The 23,745-nt window shown below is 49.1% G+C and overlaps 1 protein-coding gene across 8 annotated transcripts in view; it reads right to left on the reverse strand.

Annotated features, from left to right (window-relative positions):
• ARMC2 (armadillo repeat containing 2) overlaps positions 1 to 23,745 on the reverse strand; it is a 142,667-nt gene that overhangs the window by 98,215 nt on the left and 20,707 nt on the right. For 4 of the 8 annotated variants that reach the window (XM_089333842.1, XM_089333843.1, XM_070073720.2 and 1 more), the window contains 2 exons: positions 20,454 to 20,625; positions 13,402 to 13,609 (listed from right to left, as the gene is read on the reverse strand). In XM_089333842.1, coding sequence (XP_089189968.1) covers positions 13,402 to 13,609; positions 20,454 to 20,625 — 380 coding nt within the window. The remainder of the gene's footprint in view (positions 1 to 13,401; positions 13,610 to 20,453; positions 20,626 to 23,745) is intronic. The other 4 variants (XM_070073721.2, XM_070073724.2, XM_089333845.1 and 1 more) reach the window with 1 other exon arrangement.

Genomic DNA, 23,745 nt, shown 5'->3' on the forward strand with positions numbered 1-23,745 from the left:
TCCAAATATTACTTTTTTCTATAAACAGGCTTTTGAAAAAATTTTGTTTATCTATTCATTCGAGAGGCAAACAGAGCTCTCATCTGCTGGTTCATTCTCCAAATGCCTTCAACGGCAGACACTGGGCTGTGCTGAAGCCTGGGGCTGGAACACCATCCAGGAACCCAATTACTTGAGTCATCACCAGAGCCTCCCAGGGTCTGCATTCACCAGAAGGTGGAGTCAAGAGTCGGAGCCATCAATCAAACTTAGGAACCCAATGTGGCATGCAGCTGTCCCAACCAGCGTCTTACCTGCTTGGCTGAATGCCACCCGAAACTTGGCCCTTTTAAAAACACTTGACTTTAACACTTCCTGCTATAATAAAATACCAAGGCAACTCCTCCCTCCCCCTAAAAAGCCCAATTCATTAATAATCTGAAATAACTGCTTTACTCTTACACACCACAAAAACACAGATCTGGTAGCAAACTTCTCTGACCAATCAAAGAATAAGGGGAGGGAGCCTTCTCAACGAAGACCAACATGAAGGAGATGAACCCCATCAAAAGGTAAAACACCATTCCACAGGGTGCCAGGCCAAGGGTGTTCTCATACCGGCCACTGCTAGAAGTGAGAACAAACTTCTCCACAGAGGTATGGTCTTCCTTTCAAGACACACATTTTGTCCTCAATGACTGCTGAAGCCAAAGCAGGCAGTTTCCAACTTAGTGCCTTCCAAAGTCTGCAAGACACTCTCCCCGGGTCATGGCTAAAGAAGAGGTTGCCTCCATAAACACATCCATGTATACCCCTTTTTATAAAAGAAAAAACGGGGGGGAGGTTTCTGATTTTTTGTAAAAGCTTGGCAGTGCTGGGTGCACCTGCCAGTGTTCACGAAGGGCCCCGGGGCTGGGATGAGCCACTGTTGTGGCTCTCAGCAGGGTGCAGAGGTTGTAGGCTCTGGACGCCAGCTGCCTGGCTTCAAATCCTGGGTCCAGCACTTAGCTTGGACAAGTTAATTGGCTTTAGTTTCCACATCTTAAAACAAGGGCAGCAATGTCTCCTCTTAGTGCAGTGACTGGCACCTTGGAAGAACCTGGTAAGCTGTCAATATTATCCTTCTCCATCCTCTGAGTCAACAAGCACGTCTGAGCTGTCCAGCGATGGATTTTGCTGAGTTACAGAGCCCAGAAGGTGTGACCTTGGTGAGGTTTAAAATCATCTTTGAGGAACTTAGAGCCTAATATTAACCTAGAAAAGTCCAACAGGATCTCCAGCCGGGTGCTAGATGTGAAATTCCGCAGGATCCAAGAACCGCTGCTGAGAAGGAAGTGATGAATGAGTGGGAGAAGTTGACCACACGTGGGCCTTCGAAGGAAGCCAAACTTGTGAATGACAACAGCACTCTCGGAAGGTGAGCGGCCTGGGTGGAGGCGCAGAGGGGCCTGGGGAGCCCGTGCTATGTCCAGGGCAGGGGTGATGATGGCCTGGGGCCCGCGAGAAAGGCACAAAAGGTTTCCACCGGGAAGTACTGAGAGTGACTGCCTGAAACTGCGGGTTGAGCACAGACCTGATACAGGTTCTCACACAAGGATGGGGCTTGGGCAACCACAGGAGGAGACCTGGATTCAGGTAAGGAGGCTAGATCTTTCGAGGTATGTGACAGCGGGGCTGCAGCAGAAGGCACGCGTTTCAAAAAGCCTTTGCAGTGAGGAGCTGCTAGGGCTTGGTGGCAGATTCCAGGGAGAGGAAAGAACAGAAGGTGCGCCTGGAGGAACAGGACGGCAGAACTGTGCAGGTTAGGGAATAAGCTCAAGCGTCGGCTTCCTCATCCCTATGATTATTTGAGGGCGTGGCAGATAACTACGCCCAGCATGAGGTTCCAGTGAGGACCACGCGCTATTATGTGACGTGCTTGGCAGGTCTGCAGGCACACATGCAGTACATGCAGTACACGTCAGCTGTTGCTGCTGCTGTCATCATTGACAAACTCCTGCAGTTCCTTCCGCTGCTCCTAGTAGGTCACGGTTTCACAGCTCTGCCGGCCTGCCTATTCAGTGTCAGTCCTCCTGGACCCCTTACAAAGGCTGGGACCCGGTACTGAGCTAAGGCATGGCCTCTAAGGAGCACAGAGGAGATATCCTAAGTGGTGCAGCCTCAGGCCACGGCAGCCGTTTTGATGGTCGCATTGCCGTGGCCCGTTCTCCTGGGTGTCTGTGTGCACAGCTAGGGCAGATTGTACCCGTCCACACTGGCCCTTTACTCACTCTTACTAAATGCCACAGGGTTGCATTTGGCAAAGGGCTCCTGCCTATCAGACGTTTTTAGATCCTGATTTAGTCATCCGGTATAACTGTTCTTCCCAGCTTCCTGTTCCATGTTATTAAAGACCATGATTAAATTTTTTACCATGATTATTGATGCATCAAAATAAAACATTTTCAGAACTTATTCCTTAAAGCTCTTCTGTAAAATTCTTCGGAGAAACACAACAGCGTTTTATTAGTTAGGACATCTCAATCCACAAATAACAAAAGCCTAACTCTAACTGACTTTAGGCCTAAGTGGAATTTATCAGCTTGTACAACCCAGAGTGGAAGGGGAGGGTGGGTTTTAGGTGTGTCCTCCCAAATAGGATGCCGAAAGTTCTTTGGTCAGGGGTCAGCAAACTTTTTCTTAAAGGGCCAGATCACACACATATTCTATACTTAGTGGGCCAGGTGGCAAAGTCAAGGTTATTAACCATTCAAAATGTAAGGATTAGCGTGGACATTTGGTACAGCAGTCGGGCTGCCGCTTGGGACACCCACATCCCATGCTGGCGTGCTTAGGTTTGAGTCCCAGCTCTGCTATCCATTCTGGCTTCCTAGGAGGCAATGGGTGATGGCAACATAACTAGGGCGCTGCCACCGACACAGGCGACCTGGATGGCATTCCTAATTCTTGGCTTTGGTCTGGTGCAGCCATGGCTGTTGCTGGCATTTGGGGAAGGAACCAGAAGATGGGAGCTCTCTCTGTGTGTCTCTTTCTGTCTCTCTGCCTTTCAAATGAGTTAATAAAAATTAAAATTAGTAATGATTTTAAAATGTTTAAAACCATCTTAGCTTGAGGGTTGAAAACACACACACATACACACACACACAAAACAGGCAGGTGGCTAAACTTGGCTTCTAGGCTTTAACTTTTTAAATTTAGTGTTATGAATTTTATTTATTTGAGAGGGAGAGACAATGCTGTCATGTGTGGTTCACTCCTTCAATGCCCAGAGCTGGACCAGGTCTCCTTCATGGTGGCAGGGACCCAACTACTTAAGCCATCACCTACTGCCCCCTAGGGTGCATGTTTAGCAGGAAGCTAGAATTGGGAGTGCCGCCGGATTTGAAACCAGGCATTTCAAGTGGGCTGTGGGTGTCCTGACTGGCATCTTAACAGGTAGGCCAAATACCCACCCCAGCTCCTGGGTTTTATATAGTTTGTTTGCTCTTACTTTAAAGGAATTACAAAAAAAATCAAGAAAGATTTAGAATGAAGAAACAAAGCAACAAATTTACTTCTACTTTGGGAAAAAATTACACATAAGGAAACAGAGAAGGAAATGTTAAAGGATGCTTATAAGAAAAGAAATTTTTAGCAAATCCTGAACTTTTCCTTGCCCTAAAGAAAAAGACACTTTAATTTTAGATTTGGGTTCAAGTTGCAGACTCAAGTCAGGTGGTAAATGTTTTAGGCTTTGTAGTCACGGGGTCTCTGCCACAAGACTCAGCTCGACCGCTGCAGGAGTGTCCGCTCAGCCAGGGACAATAAGTGAGTGTGGCTGTGTTCCAGTAAAGCTTATTTCACAAAAAGCAAGTGATGGCCTGGATTCGGCCTGTGGACCTTAGCTTGCTGCTGATCCTTGCCTTAACATCTCTCAGAGACTTGGAGTGCAACTTGAGCATGCCAGCGCCGGGATAGGTGGAGCGCTGGGGAGACGGTGGCTTCCTTGTCATCCTGGCCCACGGCACCAGATAGAACATTTCCAGACAGATGATCACTTTTTTAAAAGACTCATTTATTTATTTGAAAGGCAGAATTATAGACAGATGGGGGGAGGGGGAGAAGAAAGACTAGGAGATCGTCTATGGGCTGGTTCACTCTCCAAATGGCCACAAATAACCTGGGCTGGTCCAGGAAGAACTTAGGAGTCCAGAACTCCATCCAGGTCTCCCACGTGGGTGCAGGGGCCCAAGTACTTGGGCCGTCTTCCACTGCTTTCTCAGGCGCGTTAGCAGGGAGCTGGATGGGAAGCGGAGAAGCCGGGATTGCAACCAGTGCTCTAATCTGGGAGGCAATGGCTACACCTGCTGTGTCACAATACTGGCCCTACCACTGTTTCTCAAATACTCACCTTAAAAACAGAATGCTAGTCTAGGGTCTGAGTCGTGGGGCAGAGGATTAAGCCACTGCCTTTGAAGCTGGCGTCTCCTATCAGAGCACCAGTTCAAATCCCAGCAGCTCCACTTCCAATCCAGCTCCCTGAGAATGCACCCGAAAAGGCAGCAGAAGGTGGCCCAAGTGTGTGGGCCCCTGCACACGCGTGGGAGGCCTGGATGGAGTTTGGGTTCCCAATTTCAGTCTGGCTCAGTCCTGGCGGCTGTGGCCATTTGGGGAGTAAACCAGTTGGATGGAAGATCTCTCTCTCTCTCCTTGTTTCTCCCAGTCTGTCACTCTGCCTTTCAAATAAAAATACACATTGAAAAAACAGAATTTTACTTGAAGAGTTACACATAGACACAATGAAATTAAAGGACATACTTTTAGAGTGATATCTACAAGGAAAAATTTTCAGAAAGTTCTCCAAGATCCTGGTCGTGTTGGGTTACAGCCCAGGATTTAAACACACACACACACACACACACACACACACACACTTTAATCTTTTTCAATATCACTAACTGGTTATTACTTACGTTCTCTCTCTAAGCTTGATTTCGAGACTGCTCTGTAGCTAACCAGGTTAGCTTGAATGAGTTAACCGTGAATTCCCTCGGCGCAGAGCGAAAGCCCAGCTTCAGGCCTCCCTTAACATTCATTCAAAGCTCCATAGTCGCAGGCACCGCACACATGCACACACGATGTGCCAGTGCCGCCAGTGCCGCGCGGGCCTGCGACTCCCCCCTCCCCCTCGCTCACACCCACAGCCGCAGCACCCGGCTCCGCAGCACAACCACTCCCCACTCCCCCACCCCATGAATGCCCCCCTCCCCCGCTGCTTCCCAGGGGTCTCCTCCGCCCCAGGCGCTCCCCGCCCCCCCAGGGGTCCTTCACATTGCTGGGGGCAGACTCTCCAGCCTGTGTGGCACTTGCGGCAGGGCAGCCGTCACAAGCAGGCACACTGCTCGGCTCTAGGCTCATGGCCTCAGGGTAGCCCTGCCACCAGGACCACCTCAAATCCCACCTCCCCTACTGGGGGGCGGGGAGAACAAGGCTCGGTCCCTAAGGAAACTCAGCTTTTGAGCGCCACCGCAAACCCCACCCACTCCCGGAAATCCCTGATCTTCAAGCCGGAGTTGGGCGCTCTCTCTGATTGCTGAACTCTTTTCCTCTGTTTCCTCTCCAGCCTCCAGCACTGGGGTGCGCCACCGAGCAGTGCTTCCAAAGCTTTCAGAGGCTTTCCGATCACCAGGACACTTACACAAACGCAGATTCTAATTCAGCAGGTCTGGGCCCCAGGAGGCGGCATTGTTTTCTTTCGATTTTTTTTTTTTTTAACTTTACTTGAAAGGCAGAGAGAGAAAGGGAAGGAGGAAGCGGAGGGGAGGGGAGGGGAGGGCAGAGGAGGGGAGAGAGAGAGGGAGAGGGAGAGGGAGAGGGAGAGGGAGAGAGAGAGAGAGAGAGAGAGAGAGAGAGAGAAGGGAGAATATGAATCCCTTATTTGCAGTTTCATTCTGCAAATGGCTGCAATGGCCGGGGCTGCTCCAGGCCAAAGCCAGGAGCCCAGAACCCTGTCCAGGTCTCCTACAGGAGTGGCAGGGGCCCAAGGACCTGGGCCATCTACCCTTCCATTCCTGAGTGCATTAGCAGGAAACTGGATAGGAAGTGGAGCAGATACAGGTTGTCCAGGATGCCCTTGTCCCAAGGGTGGCTTAACTTGCTGCACTCCAGCGCTGGCCCTGAGACCCAGCATTGCTGACAAGCTCCCAGAAGATGGCAACGCTGCTGGGCTGGGGACCACCTGAGCAGCACGCCCTGACACATTCATAAGCATCTCACAGGGAGGAGTCCTTTTAATCTCTCAAACCCTCCAACACAGAGCTAGCTTTGCCTACCCAGGGATGCTAATCCAATGGACACTACCATAAAGTAAAGGTGACCTCTACAAAATTATTCTCGCCAAAGCTTGTTTTGTCTAAATGGAAAGTTTCTCAGTCACATCATCCTTAAAAAGAATAACGACTTCACTGCTTTTGAAAAAATGACATATTTATTATTATTTCCAAGGCTAGGCAATATAAGAAAGTACAAATAAGAGGTTAAGAAAATCATCCAGCATCCCACCACCCAGAAATCAACATCATTAATATGCGGTAAACATAATTTCAGACATGTTTTTGAATATATTCAGATAAAAGGAGAATTTTAAAAAACACAGAAGGCTGGGAGGGAGGGCAGGCAAGTGGATCCATGTACGTGATACTCTATCACCCTCGTTACTAATCGTGAAGCATCATTCAGTGTACATTTGCTTGAGTTTAAGAGAGAAACAGAAACGGAGGTGAGACTGAAGGAGCTGCAGAACTTCAGGTGAGCGGGTCTTCCCGAGAGAGAGAGAGAGGATGCTAAAAGATTTCTCTAAAGTTGAGGAAAAAAAAATGAGAAACATTAGGAGGCTGAAACCATTCTTTTTTAAACTGCGTATTTCAATTTTAGGCTGTAGCTGCTGATAAAAATCTATTTTCCATTATGAAAGCGAAGAAACCGGTCCTCACACTTCCTCCCAAGCACCAGTTTGGGTTATTTATACTGCTCCTACGCTGTCAAGGTTTCTGTTCCACAACCACCATGTCAGAGTTGTCTGCTTTTAGTTCAGCCAGAAGACGAAGGCCATACTCACCAGGCGTGCTTTCACTGAGCGCTTCAGTTCTGGTTTTGAATTTTGACTCGTCCTGCTGCTAAGGTTTCCTAGAAAGTGTGTGAGCAGACCACCCACGTTTGAAAGTGTCTGTTGGAAAGTGCTTATTCTACTGAAGGACACTGGTGATGAGATTCTTGGATCATCTCTTCTTACGCTTAGGATTTCACAGAGGTGGCTCCGCTGTGTTGTCAGCGAGCGATGCCGGAGTGAGGCCAGAGGCCAGCCTGCCTTTGCCTCCTTTGATGTGCCTTGCTGGTTCGGCCTGAATGGTCACAGGTTACTTCACTCCATGTACCCATCCGGTCAATAATTATCAACTATGGACTAGGGGGTGCTCCAGTGCTGAGCACTGTGGGAAATGTCTTAGTGTGGATTATTCCATACTATGTAGGGGGAGATACAATATGTCCATGTCAGCCTTTATTCCAGAAAGTTGTCTTCTAGCACATCTAGAGACTTTGCTCATTCTTTTTGTTCTGATCTCTTCCATTCTCCACGGATTGCTGTGACCGCTGAGTGAGTTAATGCACGCAGATCATGTAGAAGAGAGCCTGGCACTCAGTCAGAAGTGAGGCAGTGCCAGGAGAGGCCGGGGAGGAGGAGGGGACTGGCTCCCTCAGGAAGGCGAGTTTTCAGTTTCCGCGGCTACCCCAGTCTTCCTAGTCGTTTTCACAGTACTTTTGCTCCTTCTTATTTGGCTTCCTCTAGGCTGCCCATCATGTCGCACTGCATTTTCAGCTGTTGGTGTTTCATTTTTTTTAAAAAATGTCTAATACAGCTTTTCTCTTTGAGTTTATACACTATTCTTTGATTTCTGTTTTGAGTACTGTAAGCTTATTTTTTCATCTCCTTGGGCTTATAATCTCTAGTATGAATTCTCGCAACCCCAAAAACAGCTCTTTTTAGTTTTTTTTTTTTTTTAAGGAATGATCACATATTCTGTAATTTCTCTGAGGCGATGGGAAATTGTTTTCCATGTTTCCATGTTTTTGGAGGGTCATATGTTCCGTCATATGTTCTTTACATATCCAGGCTTGAGACCCATGTTAGTTCTTGTCCCAGTGCGACTCATCTTTAAATGGAGCCACTCATTGGTTGAAGCTGGATAGGATCCACAGAGGGAGAGAGCTGCGGTACTCTGTGTTCTGGAACATCCAGCCACCAAATCCACTATTTTTGTGGACCTGGGAGTGGCTATTCCCGTGGTTTGGGTTGTACTGACTCACAGGAAAGTTGCTGTAAGTGGCAGGGTCCTTAAAGTCCCATCAATCAAATGATCTCCTTGAAAGAACATGCACGCACGTGCGCGTGCACCCACCCACCCACCCACACACACACAATTAGCTGGCTCACAAGCAGTGAGGCGGGGGCCACCTTTGGCCCCAAGCACCCCTCTGCCTCTCCACTTTGTGATTCGGACCCTGAATGGAGAGCCGATGGGTATCCTGACTTCTCTGGAGGCCTCCCACAGCCTCAGACCTCATCTCTAAGCAGACCGTTAGGTACACCTTTCTGAGCTAGGATTCGCTTACAGTGAGTGAAATCTGTTTCTCCCCCCAAAGTCTCAAGAGCTATGTGTCCACTTTCAAATTACCCCCGCTTTCATCTAGAGTTCAAGGAGTTGGCAGGCTAATGAGATTACATTGATTACAATGTTCTAAGTAACAGAAACCTAACAAATGTCACCAAAAGTCCCAGTCCGAAAAAAAAAAAAAAAGAGAGAAAGAAAAGAAGAAGAAAGGCAAGGTGGGCATTGTGTACAGTGGGTTGAGCCATCATCTAGAACATCCAGATCCCAAATCAGAGTGTCTGGTTCAAGTCCCAGCTACCCTATGCTTCTGATCGGTATTCCTTGGAGGCAGCAGGTGACATCCAAGTACTTGGGTCCCTGTCACCAACACGAGAGACCCCAGTAAAGTTCCTGACTTCAGCCTGGCCCAGCCCTGGCTGTTGTGGGCATCTGGGGAGTGAACCAGCAGATAGAAGACCTCTTTTTCTCCCTCTCCTTCTGTCACTCTCTCAAATAAGTGAATCAGAGAGAAAGAGAAAGAGGAGAGGGAGGGGTGAGAGAAGGAAGGAAGGGAGGAAGGGAGGGAGGGAGGGAGGGAGGGAGGGAGGCAGAGGAAAGAAGGAAAGAGAAGAAAAATAAGAAAGGTAAGAAAGAAAACGGAGTGAAGAAGGAGGGGAAATAAAGGCAGGCAGGAAGAAGAAAGTAGAGAGAGGAAGCCCGGCTCACAAAACAGAAGGTCTACAGTGCTGACGTGATCTACACAGGTAGATCTAGGGGTTTATTTCTTATCCTTGAAGCTGATCAGCATCTCCATTCCATGGCTCTGTTTATACACACTTCCCTCTCAGAATCTCCCTGCACAAGGCAGTGAAAGGACTGGTGTTACTTCAAGATCACGTCATTCCTATTGCTTGTGACCTTGGAAGAAGAGAACGTTCCTCCCAAGATCTTGGCAAAAGTCTCAGGGAGGAACTCAATTGGCCTAGCTTGGATCATGTGCCCATCCCTGAACCAACAGCTGAAGCTGGGGGTTGGAAGTCTCTGATTGGCCAGCCCTGGGTCACATGACCAGCCCCAGAAAGGAAGGTCATGTGACCCACTTCAAACACAGACTGAGCAGTTTATTATACAGTGCAAGGAGGCTAATTCCCCAATGGAAATCTGCCAGGCAGTTAAAATATCAAGCCCAAAAGTGCCTTATGTTTAGGTGGACTATAGTTGCAGTGGGTGTCGTGGTGCAGTAGCGTAGGCTGTCTCTGGGGATGCCAACATCCTACATCACACACTGACTTCAGTCCTGGCTCCTCCACTCTGATCCAGCTTCCTGCTATTGCACGCAGGGGTGGGGTGGGCAGAAGATGGTGGCTCAAGTGCTTGAGTCCTGCCACCCATGTGGGAGATCCAGATGGAGTTTTGGGCTCCTGGCTGTTGGCAAGCATCCAGGGAGTGAACAAGCAGATGGAAGATCCTTCTCTTTCTCTCTCTTAAATACATGAAAATAAACATTTTTTTTTGCAAAATAAAGTTTGTAGTTGTTTAAGATTTTATTTATTTACTTAAAAGAATTACAGAGAGGCAGACAGAGAGAAAGAGAGAAAGGTCTTCCATCTGCTGGTTCACTCTCCAAATGGCGGCAACAGCCAGAGCTGAGCCAGTTCGAAACCAGCAGCCTGGAGCTTATTTTGGGTCTCCCACGCAGGTGCAGGGGCCATCTTGGGCCATCTTCCACTGCTTTCTCAGGCCATCAGCCAAGAGCTGGATCAGAAGTGGAGCAGCTGGGACACAAATTGGCATCCATATGGCAGAGGCTTAGCCTACTCTGCCACAGCACCGGCCCCTATCCCTGGTTTCCAGTCTTTGCTGCTTTCTTTGAGTTTCTTCAGAATGGCTTTGCTTTGCCATCTTAAGCCAGAAGCTCCCTTTAAAAACTTTTCATGGCAGCACCACTAAAGGCATTTGCAAGTTTACAAATGCGACTTGCACGTGTTAGTGGTTGTTCCACAACCTACGGTGAGGGCTGGAGGGAGGTGAGAGTGAAGGGACATAGTCGCTTCCACTTTATAGATTAGAAACCTGAATGCTAAGGAGACTTGTCCAAAGGCACACAGCTCAATCAAGTGGCTGGGACAGAACCAAACCTAAACCCAGAGATGCTGGCTTCCAGCAGAGCTCACAACTCTCCACAACAATGGACTGGTTTTGGGCTTCCACCCCAGGCTCCATTTCCAGACCATGACAGGGTGAGCGACACCTACGTCAAAAGCCTTCAGGGGTTTTGAAGCAGCGCCATAGAGGGGTCGACCAGATGGGCCCACCAGCTGGCTGGAGACAGACCCTGGCCCCTTTGGTTACCAGCGGCTTTAGTCCAATGCATTTGGAAACACAAAGCGAGAGACGGTGGAGCAGTGCCGTGGAGCAGGCCTGCCAAGTCCAAATGAGTCGCCAAACAGACCCATGGAGACGCAGGTAATGGGCACACGGTGCGAGGGGGCGGCTCTGTGAGTGTTTGGCACTGTGTCCTCTGCGGGAGGGTTAAGTGGCCCCCAACAGCTTGCTGCAATCCCATCACCAGGAGCACAAGGTCAAAATGCTGGTCCCTCCCGTCGCTGAACTACCCCTCATGTACACTCAGGGTGTACGCATCAGGGCAGTCTCACAGAAAGAAACCGCTGCTTTCCCTCCCCAGCCGGAGACCCACTCAACACAGAGGCGTTGCTCCTGTGCATCACCAGCCCGCGGGAGCCCGTGCTGGGAGCCGTCCTCCCTTGCTCCATCCCCTCTCTGCCATCTGCCCAGGCTCCTTCTTGGCCTCCTCTCACCTCGGTCCCCTTCTCCCTCTTCCCATCCACAGCCCTTCCCACTGACAAATCTCCATCTCCCGCTTTAAGGTCTGAAGATGAACAAATGTTAATTGAGGGTAAGGGCTCTGGCATCAGAACTGGGAATCCACCACTGACTAGCAGAGCTCATTTCTTGGAATTATTCGCTGAAATGTTTACAAGAAACAATTATCAAGTGTCCCAGACTGATTCATAAATGTAATTGATGAGAGGATTGCTAAGAGTTTCCACTTTCTGGTTTGTTTTAATCCTACTGTATAAACTTTAATTTTGGCACCACTTCGACAACATTCCACCCAGTGATTAAAGGAGGTAAGGATTCAGGAAGCACAAGTGCTGTTGAAAGTCGCACTGGCCAGGGTGGACTGTGAAGGCAGCTCAGACACAACCAGTGGACGAGGCAGAGCCGCCTTAAGGAAACAATCAGTGACTGTCACGTCCCATGGGCAGGAAGGAGTGCTCCCAGTCCCTAATTGATCTGTCCCCGGCTGTTCAGAGGGTGGGAGGTGGGCTGCGTAATTGAAAGGCCCTGGCTGTGTCTGAATGAAGAGAACATAACGAACCCTGGCTTGTCAGCCTATTCTGCAGCATCTGAAGGTCTGCAAAAAAAAATAAATAAATAAACCAATGAAGCCGCTCTGGTCAGGCTTTTCTGGTCAGCTTTCATTACTGTAAGGATGGGTGCAGCAAGATAAATGTTTCCTTCTTCCTTCAGTTCTAAAGAAACACAAGTTTCCCCGCTGCCTTTCATGTAGGGGCACTGAGGGCCCTGGCCTATTCTTATTCACCCACTGGAAAGGATCCGGTCTGGGCAGCAGTGGCCAGTTTGAAGCTCTGTGCTCAAGTCCCCACGTCCCAGTTTGAAGCTGTTCTCTTCCACTTAAGGAGACATTTCATTTTGCCTTTAATTTTAAAAAATGTTCTGAACGCAATGTGACATTACAAGGACCACCAAATTGCCTAATATAAATTCCGCATATGTGACACTTGAGGCTGTGTTAGCAGACGGGGTCAGTTCAGCTAAACAAGCTGCCAAGCAGCCGCTTCAGGGAAAAATTTTATGCACGCTACATGTGTACAAGGCAACATCAGACCCGGAATCTAAAGCGATAGCAACGAGAACTTGATCTTAAAATGGAATTGAGCCCTGTTAAGCAAATTCAAACCGGGCAATTGTCCATGATGACCCAATGGAAAGTTCTAGAAAAAAAATCTTTAACTGAGTGACCTGTCCAGTCTCAGACTTTCTTCCTACAGCAACACTATTTCCAGTCCTAATTGGAAAAAAGAGCCTAGTTTCCCTACTCCAGCCCCTACCTTTCCCTGGCTCCAATCATTCGAGACTTTGGTGAAACACCAGGGTAAGAAGGTACATGGGCCACACAGTGAATGTCTGACCACGAACCCTTAATATGGTAGGAAAATTGCTTCTCAAGGAAGCCCCATCTGAGAACATGACATGAGCAGTTACTACAGAGATATCTTAGAGAACTGGAATCCGGAAAGACTCCTACTTTAACCACTACTTTACATAATCAGCACTGAATCTGAATTTCTACCAGAGGAGAAAATCAGTGCTCACTCTTGTGGGATTAACAACAGTTGACCAAACCAAACCCAAGATTGCAGGGCGGGCAGGAGTCCCAGGTCACACAAAGACAGAAGCATCGGCTGTCACTCAGGGCTGGCCGACACAGCCCTGCAAGACCTTTTGCTGACAGTTCTACTGGAGCTGCACTTTGGTATTTATGAATAAAGGGCTTCCTGAGGATTAAGTAGGAGATGCTGTGAGATCACCTCCACGCAGCCACGGGCAGGAATTTCTCTTACTCATTTGTCCACTTCTGCTTATGTAAAAGGGAGAGGGGAAGGGAAGATAAACCAATCATTTATGTGAGATACAGAACAAATGATACAAGTACCTGGACTAAAAGCTAAGTGAACAGGATACTGACCCTCCGCTTTGGAGATGGGATGGCAAGGATGCTGCCTCTTTGAACATTTCTTGCTCCTGGGTTTCCCTGAAGCCTCCATCGTAAGTCAGCTGCAGTGGGTGACTCCTGGCATGGCTGAGGGTTTTTGGTTTTGTTAGGCAAATGCCATTAATGTTCACCATAGAGTCCCCCATCAAAACTGCTCCTTTGGACTCCACCAGCTTCTTGGCTGTAATGACCAAGAAGAAAGTATTTTATCAAAGCATTGTCATTTTAGGAATCACTACCTTTCAAGGTTTTCTGTTTTGAATTTAAAGGACTTCTGTAACAGTTATATAGTGCCTATAATCAAGTCCGGAATCTTACAATCAAAATCTCTCTGAACATACGAGACCTCATCAACTGTTTCAGGCTTGGCACCATCAATTCTGCATGTAAAAATGAATAGGATGTTACATTAGCTTAGGGTCTACCTGGAATAAAAGATAAAGAACTTGAGCTTCGTTTTATAAACTACCTAGTCCACATAAGTACTTCTGTATCCCATAATAATAACTCTTCCTCCTGAACTTTTCATTCAAAAAATACTTACTGAGTGGGCCCTCTCTGACGTCAGGCTCTGAGTCGGGCTCTTGGGAGCACCAGTGGCAAAACAGGAATCCCCGACTTCCTAGAGCTTCCATGCCATGGAGGGGATGTCTACATCCACAGGGCATGTTGGACAACAGGCAATAGACCACGATAAATAAGGCAGATGATGTAATAGGTCTATGCAGAAAAGCAAAAGAAGAGGTAAGTAGAGCCGAATGGCAGTGGGGACAGGGAGCAACCTAAGATAGGCTGGGCCTGGTAGGACCTGGAGGGCAAACCTTATGGAGGCGGGACACATGCTCAGACAGACACCAGCCGGTGCGAAGGGCTTAAGGCAGGAGAGGGCTTGGGGTGCTTGCAGATTAGCAAGAGTGAAGTGTGTGCAGGGAAGAAGAGAAGACAAAGGGAAGAAGAGACAGAGGAGTAGTGGGCAGGTGGTGGAGGCCCAGTAGGCCACTCCCAGGTGATGGAAAGCGGAAGGCACTACAACATCTATAAGGCTTTCTAAAGATGAAGAAGATAGAAATAAGAGAAAACATCCTGCCTGCAACTAAAACATGCATTGCACTTCTAAATGCAGATTCTTAGGGTAAAAACAACACTCACTCCAGTGGCAAACTGATGCTAGAAGTCGGTTATCGGCTATTCTGCTACTGGGTTCCAGTCTGTGATAAAAGATCTTATCAAAGTCCATGGCTACAAGAGAGTAGATCCCCTGTGGTGCAGTGAGGGGTCAGGGAGAAAGGAATTTCATATAGAAAAGTACTGCTTTGTAAGCTTTTCCAGAATGACTCAAGGTTTCCTTTTCTGAGCTTATTTAGAAACCAACAAACCAAATCCAAAACCACTTGTTCTACCCCTCTGACCAAGCTCCCCTTTTCCAAAACACTGAATTTTATAGCTGAAAGGAACCTGTAGACTGGCTGGTCTCATCCTCATTGCTTAGGCGAGGAAAGGTCATGGTAAGAGCAGAGGCCTCTGATCCCGCAGACTTGGGTTCAAGTGCAGACTCCCGGGGCCCCAGCTCCGAGGGCTGGGAACAGACAGCTCAACTTTTTTCTCACCTTCTTTAGTGGTCCCCACTTGTTGGGGATGTGGTGAGAATGAAGAGATGTGGTCTCGCAGTGACTCACATGGTGCTAGCCCTTCCAAAACCTAGAAGTCGTTGTCATTATTGTTACAGAAACCCAAAGGCCTCGCTTCTGGTCCAGGTCTCTCTCCCTTTGCTGATTTCACTCTTGAGCTACTAAGCACACATTCTGTTTCAGACTGCCAAGGGAGGGTGCTTAGCCTGCTGTTGTGTTGCAGCATTTGTTTCTTTCATTCATTCACTCTGTAAGTACTGAGTAGGCACCCTCTACGCACCAGGTGCTGTTCCACATGTAGCTGACCTTGAACCAGAAGTTCCAGCCATCACAAAGCTGGTAGAAACACAACTGCACCCTCCTATCTTCACGAACTACTGGACAGGGCTGGTTGGTTTCAACCACAAGGAAGAGCTGTCCTGGTGCTCTCTCTTACTCCCTGTAGATGGCCATCCCCGGGTAGTGAAGCTTTGGGTCTCCCTGGCAGACACTGGCAGCACATGGCACCTGTCGTGTAGTGGAGTGTGGGTAAACCTCCACAGGACAGAGCTAGCAGCAGCATTTACCCTACAGGAACAGCTCCATTTTGTAGACATTCCTTTGGCACCTGTTGTATACCATACCCTGTTTTAGGCTCTCAGATTACAGATACAGAAAATGACAGATCCACTGCAGTTCTTGGTCTAGTTGGGGAGACACAGAGGCAGAGGTGAAGACTTCAATGAAGTACTGTGTGGCCCCAGCCAGGTATGGAGGTGGCACAGATGGTAGAGAAGTCTGCGGGGTTAGGAGATGGGTGGGGATAGACTCACAGAGGAGGTGGCGCCTGAGCAGCATTTGGCAGGGTTCCCAGGAGGCAAATGGTTCAAATAAAAAGGAATATAAGTGTGGAATTAAGGCCAGCCTCGCACATGTGCCTCCTTTTAAAAGGGCCCCACACATGGTTTAATGCTGCACACTTGCCATGTTGAGATTCGCAATGGTTTCTGCACAAGGAGCCCCACATCTTCATCTTGTACCAGGCCCGGCCAGTTACACAGCTGAGGCGTGAGATGGCAGGATGTGTGTGGGGAAGAGCAGGAGTTCTGGTCCCTTCTCTGAGCATCAGGAGGAGGGCCTGAGACGTTCGGCTGGGGCCACATCTCAACAGAGCTGTGCACGAGGAGGAGCTGGGCCTTCATCCCCGAGGCCAGGGGTCAGCACAGCACACCGCACCCCGGCCGAAACTGGCCCGCCTCCTGCTATTGTATAGCCTGTGAAATGCGAACGGTTTTTATCTTTTCATTTTTATTTATTTATTTAATTTACATGAAAGGCAGCGAGAGAGAGAGTGAGTGAGTGAGAGGGAGCTCCTGTATCTGCCGGCTCACCCCCTAAATGCCCACAACAGCCAGGGCCTGGCCAGTCTGGAGTCAGGAGCCAGGAAGTCCACTCTCATCTCCCATGGGGGTGGCAGGGACCCAAGCACCTGAGCCATTACCTGCTGCCTCCTAGGATGTGCAATAGCAGGAAGCTAGTTTGGAAGCGGAAGCAGAACTCGAACCCAGGCACGCCAAGATGGGATGTGGGCATCCTAAGTGGAGTCCCAATTGCTATGCCAAATATCACCCTGGTTTTTACAATTTTAAACAGTTGGGAAGAATTTAAAAAAAAAGAAGTATTTTGTGACGAGTGAAGACTATATGACATGCCAGTTCCAGTGGCTCTCAGTTGATGGCGGCTTTCACACTGCAATGGCCGAGCTGAACAGGTTGAACGGGGACTCCATGGACCACAAGGTCTGAAGTATTGACTAGCTGGCTCTTTACAGAGAAACGTATGCTGGCCTCTGTAGCAGGCCAGTGTTCCTCAAACTCTGCTCCCTCCGAACTGAAGCCACAGTCAGGCCAGTTTGTGACACATGAGAGTTAAACAGGCTTTGTTCCTGGAGGGCTGCCCCCACCCTTTAACTGTGCACAGCGTGCTGAGGAGGAGGGAGCGCTTCCCTACGTTCATGGGGGCACTGACCCCCTTTTCCAAGGAAAAGCAAAGAACATCTTGCCAAGAGTGCTCCCTGGAACCCCCCGGAGCTCAGTTTGACAACTACTCCACATGGCACAGGCTGAGTGGGGGCGCTTCAGGGTTTCAACAAGGAGGTCAGGTGCTCTGATTCATGTGCTTCCTGACTGCTTGTGCTTTATCAAACACCCAGAAAATGCTCGCTCTCCACAGTCCCCTGGGAGAAAGGGGCCTCGGCCTGGGAGCTTAGCTTCCCCAGGCTCTGCTGGGCTGCAGCCCATTTGCGGCACCCCAGAGTGCCAAGGGCAGGCTTGGGAGGAGCAAGACAAGGAGGAAGCAAGAGGAAAGGCAGCAGTGGGAAAGGGGACAGCAGACTCGGGATAGGCTCAGGAAGCCTGCGGAGGGCTTTGTGGTTGGAGAGCGTGATGGCGACTGAAGGTCCCTGTCTGGCTGCAGTTAAGGGGGAGAGGCCTCCAGCAGCAGCAGCAGTACCCCTTCAGCCCCAGACCCCATCTGAACACAAAGCAACAACAGGGACATGAGCCCCGTGGACATGACCCCTGGGACTCCTCCCCTTTCAATTTCTTAAAACCAGAGATTCTAAACCTGCCGCCATACCCCTAACCCCAGCTACAAATGACATAACACCCACCCACCGAGGGAAGGGACACACCCTCTGTCTCCAGCACCAGGGGGCCTTGGCAGTGGCAGTTACCCGACAGAAGCCGCCCTTTGGGAACAGCAGAGAGACTCTACTGCTGTGGAATCCAGGGCGCTTGTTTGCAAGGGAATTCCAAGGTGGGAGAGTACAGGTGTTTCTTTAACTTGGGCAAGGTGTGCTTTGAAGTGACGGTGGCGCTTACTGTCATTGTGTCTGGAGGAGGAATGTGCAGACACCGAGTGGAGAGAAGACGTGCTAGGGTGTGACAGGAGCACAGAGCTGACCACGAGGGCAGCGGGCAGGTGTCCACCTTCGTGGTTGCCGTCATATCCCTGTGAGCCCCAGCGAGATCGATCGTTCTACGCACAAGGAGCACCAGCTAAATGCATCCAACATGTGCCCAACCTTCAAGCTCAGAAGCAAGAATGTGGCATAAACCCTGGGCAGCAGCCCTGACGCTAGCTTGGCAAAGGCACCCTGGCTCCGGGGCCCGTCCCCTCCCATGGTGGCAAGCCTGTACTCCTGTGATTACTAGCTCGTTCTGATCTCACTGGTCTGATACGGAACCCTGCAGGTGGAACTTCTGGAAAGTTCCTCAGGGACTCCTATGTGCAGTTGCAGTGGAGGACGGCCAGGAAAGAAAACACAGAGACCGTGTGGTGTCCCCCTGACTTAAACCCGGCCCTGGCCTTTCGCTGCAAGCAGAGTAAAGCCCCATCCACTCCCAGCGTTCTGGGGCCCTGCACAACCCCCGGTGCAGCACCTGTCAGTGTCCTCCCAGCAGGCAGGCTGAGTGTGCCCTGTGTGCAGCCCTGACACCTGCTCTCCCTGCAGTGTGGACACTAGGTCCACAGACTCAGACAATGCCACCTCCTCACTGCTCACATTTCAGCCCAGAGATCACCTCCTCAAAGACACCTTCCCGACCCACCTGTGCTAAACAAATGACCCCTGCCACGGTCACTCTCTCCCTTCGTCTTCAGAACCTGAATGGTCTTGGGCATCTGTCCTGTTGTCTCTCTCCCTGCCCTGCGTTGCAAGCTCACAGAGGAGAGGGCTCTGTGGGGCTGGGATGGTGTCTAGCACTTAGTAGGGGCTCAGTAAATACCAGACTGACTGACTGTGTTAGGAAAGAAACAAGCCGGGAGGTGGGGTAAGGCGAGTCGCCTGATGATACGCTTGGCTGCAAGGTCACAGAGGGAGGCACATGCCCTGCACTTGCTCCTTGCCTTCTCCCTCTCCTTTATCAAGCACTGGACAGGCGAATGGTAAAGTGGGCTGGGGAGACAAGGTGAGCTGCAAGTCAGATCCCAGGCTATGGAGGGGTGGGGGCGGGGTTTGGGGGGACCACCCAGAGCCAATCACTCCCACTGAGGCTACACGGAATGGGGACCCAGTGTTGCCAGATCTCCTGATTTCCCATAAGAAGTCATAAATATGGATTTTTCCTCAGATTCTTCTCTTTTGCAACTCTTGGTGATTAATGAAAAGAAAATGCTAGGCCTGTCAAACAAGTGTGACATCCAGGAATCTGTCTTCTGACTCTGCCTTCCCATGCCTTCCCTCGGTCACCTACCCTCGTCAGGTGAGGGGCAGCCCATTCCGTCAGCTCCTCGGGAGGGAGCTCCCCAACTTTTGTGACCACACACACTAACAAATCAAGTTATAACAAGACCCTGAACACCCACTGAAGACTGATGTAACTCAGCAGTACTTGACAATATTTTACAATATATTCTCCTATCTTCCACTATTTCTATTCTACCTCTTTTTTTTTTTTTTTTTTTTTTTTTTTGGACAGGCAGAGTGGACAGTGAGAGAGAGAGAAAGAGAGAAAGGTCTTTTTTTTTTCCATTGGTTCACCCCCCCCCCCCAACGGCTGCTGCGGCCTGCACACCACACTGATCCAAAGCCAGGAGCCACGTGCTTCCTCCTGGTCTCCATACGGGTGCAGGGCCCAAGCACCTGGGCCATCCTCCACTGCCTTCCTGGGCCATAGCAGAGAGCTGGCCTGGAAGAGGAGCAACCAGGACAGAATCTGGTGCCCTGACTGGGACTAGAACCTGTGGTGCCAGCGCTGCAGGCGGAGGATTAGCATATTGAGCTGCGGCGCCGGCCCCTCATTTTTTTTTTTTTAAAAACTGCTGATGTGGTTCACTAAGCTGCCATCTCTCTATCAGGTCTTCTGGGCAGTCTGAAAAACCCTTTGGATGCCTTGGATGAAGGCATTCCAACTTCCAATGACACCCTTGGGGATGTTCCCAGGTTAGACACCTGCCAGCATCTCTGGCAAAGTCCCATCCAGCTTTGCTTACATATTCACATGAGATCAGAAAAGTAATTTCAAAGACCTAAGCTTAGTGAGCATTATAAGACTCTCATTCTCATTCACTTATAATGGAATTAACTTTTTCAACTCCAATTTAAAAATAATTTATTTCTGATCCATGAGAACCATCCATTAGGAGACTGTCCTCGTATTGCTTTTCCTAGCATTCTTTTCCTGCCAGGTGATGCTTTTAAGAAACCAGGATGTTTAGGTGTTCTTTATAAACACCCAGAGAAATGCATGAACAATGATCCTTAACCACCTTTTGCTCAATATTCACTAAGTCTCACTTCATGTCAAAATCATCCAGAGTGAGGGAAAAAATCGTATGAAAGTGGTTTTATTCACCAGTTCCAGGTGCCCCCCACCCCCACCCTGCCAGGGTTCAAAGGACATTAGGTGGCCTTACCCTCGGCGGGAGGAAGCGATCTGTCCGGCAGCAGAGGCCCTTGAGACGCCGCCCGGAACAGGCGCGCCCGGGCGCTGCTTATCCGTCTCATCTTCGCGGGGTCCACCGGGGGTCTGGGAAAGGACAGGCAGGGATCCTGCTCCGTGTTGGGAGATGCTGGAGCTTTCGGCTTCTGGGAAGAGAGTTTAAGAAAGGATTGGCAAGAATGTCTGTGTTTCACGTAAGACTCACTGTAGGGGGCCAGAGCTGTGGCATAGCAGGTAAAACCGCCGCCTGCAGTGCCAGCATCCCAAATGGGCCCCAGTTCGAGTCCTGACTGTTCCGCTTCCCATCCAGCTCTCTGCTACGGCCTGGGAAAACAGCAGAAGATGGTGCCATATGGGCGCCGGGTTCTAGTCCCAGCTGCTCCTCCTCCAGTCCAGCTCTCTGCTGTGGCCCAGAAAGGCAGTGGAGGATGGCCCAAGTGCTTGGGCCCTGCACCCACATGGGAGACCAGGAGGAGGCACCTGGTTCCTGGCTTCAGTATAGCACAGCACGCCAGTCATAGCAGCCATTTGGGTGGTGAGCCAACAGAAGGAAGACCTTTCTCTCTGTCTCTCTGTCTAAATCTATCAATCAAATAAATAAATAAAAAAAAAACCAGGCAAACAAATATTATGAGAAAGAGATGGTAAAATTAAGTACAGTACTGTCAACATACGTTACAAACATCTGTGTTCAATTCAGCTCGGAAAACATTTTCCCTGCATGTACTAAGAACTATGTGGAATCTAAGTAGTGTTACCTTCACGTCCTCAGGATTCCATGAGAAGTATTTTTTTAGTATTTTTTTAGATGTCAACATTTTAAAATAACCAGATTAAGAAGTCACGAAACAAGAATATAAAAATGTTTTATTTCTTATATTTCAAAAATTCTATGTTGGCACCTTTTAGAAAAGGAACATTACTGGCAAAATTTGGTTCCTTAAAGATTTTAAAACCTAGCAGCTCCCCTCTGGTCTAAGCTCCAGATGGCAGTGGCCTTGACCCTGTGCCAGCACCTCCCAGGGGACTAAGCTCTCCACCTGATGGTCATACCCTTCCTGCCTCCACTTCAGCACAATTGCAGGCCTGTGAAGGGGCAGCCTCATGGCAGTGAATGCGTTTAGTTCTCCAACCACAACCGCAATCACAAGGAAGTCAAGTCATTTCTGTAACACATGAAATGAATGACTCACTGTCCAGTAAGTTAATCAACAATTTAAAAAATCCAATGTGAAATTTAAGTGAGATAATTTGGAGCAACGGGTGAGGTCGAATAGCATATACAACACATCAGCCCAAATGTCTGTTCTCACATATACTCACAGAACACAGACACATCTACACCACAGTTCTCCTGCCGAGAAGTTGCTTATTTCAATAGCCATGATTTTCCTCCAAACGTTTTTTGTTTCCTCCTGTTCATTTGCATCCAGGATGGATTTGTCCAAAGAAGTTAGTTTTTTAGACTTTAGTCTTTATGACTTCAGAGTTACATTTTTCTAAATACACTTTTAAAAAGGGGAGGGAGGGGTGAATAAAATAATACAGAAGAAAACATGAATCACTTTGGGAGCAGACAGATCTGGACTGTAATCCACTGACACGCCTGTGAACTTGGGCAGACCATTACTTCTCTGCACTTGCCCAGTGACGGCATGGAGACAGCAGTCCCATTCCTACAGGGAGGCTGACATAAACACGGTCTGGCTGTGAGGGCTCAGAAGGTGCTGGCTCCGTTTCCTACGAAAGCTGCTCCCAGCTAATCTACCAAAGGCCAAGGGTTTAGCCTCTGATGCAAACTTGCTGGCACAGAGACAATGGGTTCTGATGCAGAGAGCACACTCATTTGTCTTATAAATTGTGCTATACCCATTGATTAAGTGGTCATTCTACTTTTTAGTCTCTCTAGTTGGTTGCAAAGTTATGACTTATGCTAATAGGAACAGAGAAGCTCAGAGTATAATCTAGGAAAGTAAGTGCTTTAAGTATAATTCTGAAAGAGATGAACTACCTGAGAACAATGCTGATATCGAAGGTAGATGGGAGATTTTCTTAGCTCAGAATGTCTGTTCTCTGCAGGTGCCCTGAAACTGATGCAGAGATGGAGAAGTGTGCCCAACAATAGCAGAGACACAGCTAACGCCCCTTCCACAGATGCCGGAGCTCTCACAATGTCTCCAGGACTGACCAAAAAAACTGTGTGAAACAGGGAAAGAGGGTGTGCAAAGCTGATTCCCCCCCAACCAAACAGATAAGTATTTTTACTCTCTCTGGAGGGCAAGATGCAGCCTCATAACTGCTCCTTGAGAAAATGAATTATTGCATGGCCAGTGTTGTGGCAGAGCAGGTTAAGTTGCCACCTACAATGCTGGCATCCCATATGAGTGCTGGACTGAGTCCCGGCTGTTCCACCTCCAATCCAGCTCCCTGCTAATGTGCCTGGGAAGGAAGCTGAAGATGGCCCAAGTCCTTGGGTAAATTAAAAAAATTTAATTCTTCAAAAGAAAATCTCTGGGGCTAGAGTTGTGGTGCAGTGAATTAGGCTACTATGTGTGACATTGGCATCCCACATGGACACCAATTCGAGTCCTTACTGCTCCAGTTCTGATCCAGCTCCCTGCCAATGGTCTGGGAAAGCACAGGAAGATGGCCCAAGTGCTTGGGTCCCTGCCACCCTTGTGGGAGACCCGGATGGAGTTCTGGGCTCCTGGCTTCAGCCTGGCCCAGCTCTGCCTGTTATAGCCATTTGGGGAATGAACCAGAGGACGGAAGATCTCTTTCTCTCTCTGTCTCTCCCTCTCTCTCTGTTATTATGCCTTTCAAATAAAATAAAAATAAATTCTTTTAAAAGCAATGAAATATGGCCGGTGCCATGGCTCACTTGGCTAATCCTCCACCTGCGGCGCCAGCACCCTAGGTTCTAGTCCCGGTTGGGGCTCCAGATTCTGGCCTGGTTGTTCTTCTTCCAGTCCAGCTCTCTGCTGTGGCCCAGGAGGGCAATGGAGGATGGCCCAAGTGCTTGGGCCCTGCACCCACATGGGAGACCAGGAGGAAGCACCTGGTTCCTGGTTTCAGATCGGCGCAGCGCGCCAGCCGTAGCAGCCATCTGGGGGGTGAACCAACAGAAGGAAGACCTTTCTCTGTCTCTCTCTCTAACTCTGCCTGTCAAAAAAAAAAAAGCAATGAAAGAAAATTATTGGAGTGGGTGACATGGTACAGCAGGCTAAGCCACCACTTGGGATGCCCGAATCCTGTATCAGAGTGCC

The sequence above is a fragment of the Oryctolagus cuniculus genome, chromosome 5, assembly GCF_051225735.1.
Source record: "Oryctolagus cuniculus isolate XC-2025 breed Fujian yellow rabbit chromosome 5, ASM5122573v1, whole genome shotgun sequence".
Taxonomy (NCBI): Eukaryota; Metazoa; Chordata; class Mammalia; order Lagomorpha; family Leporidae; genus Oryctolagus; species Oryctolagus cuniculus.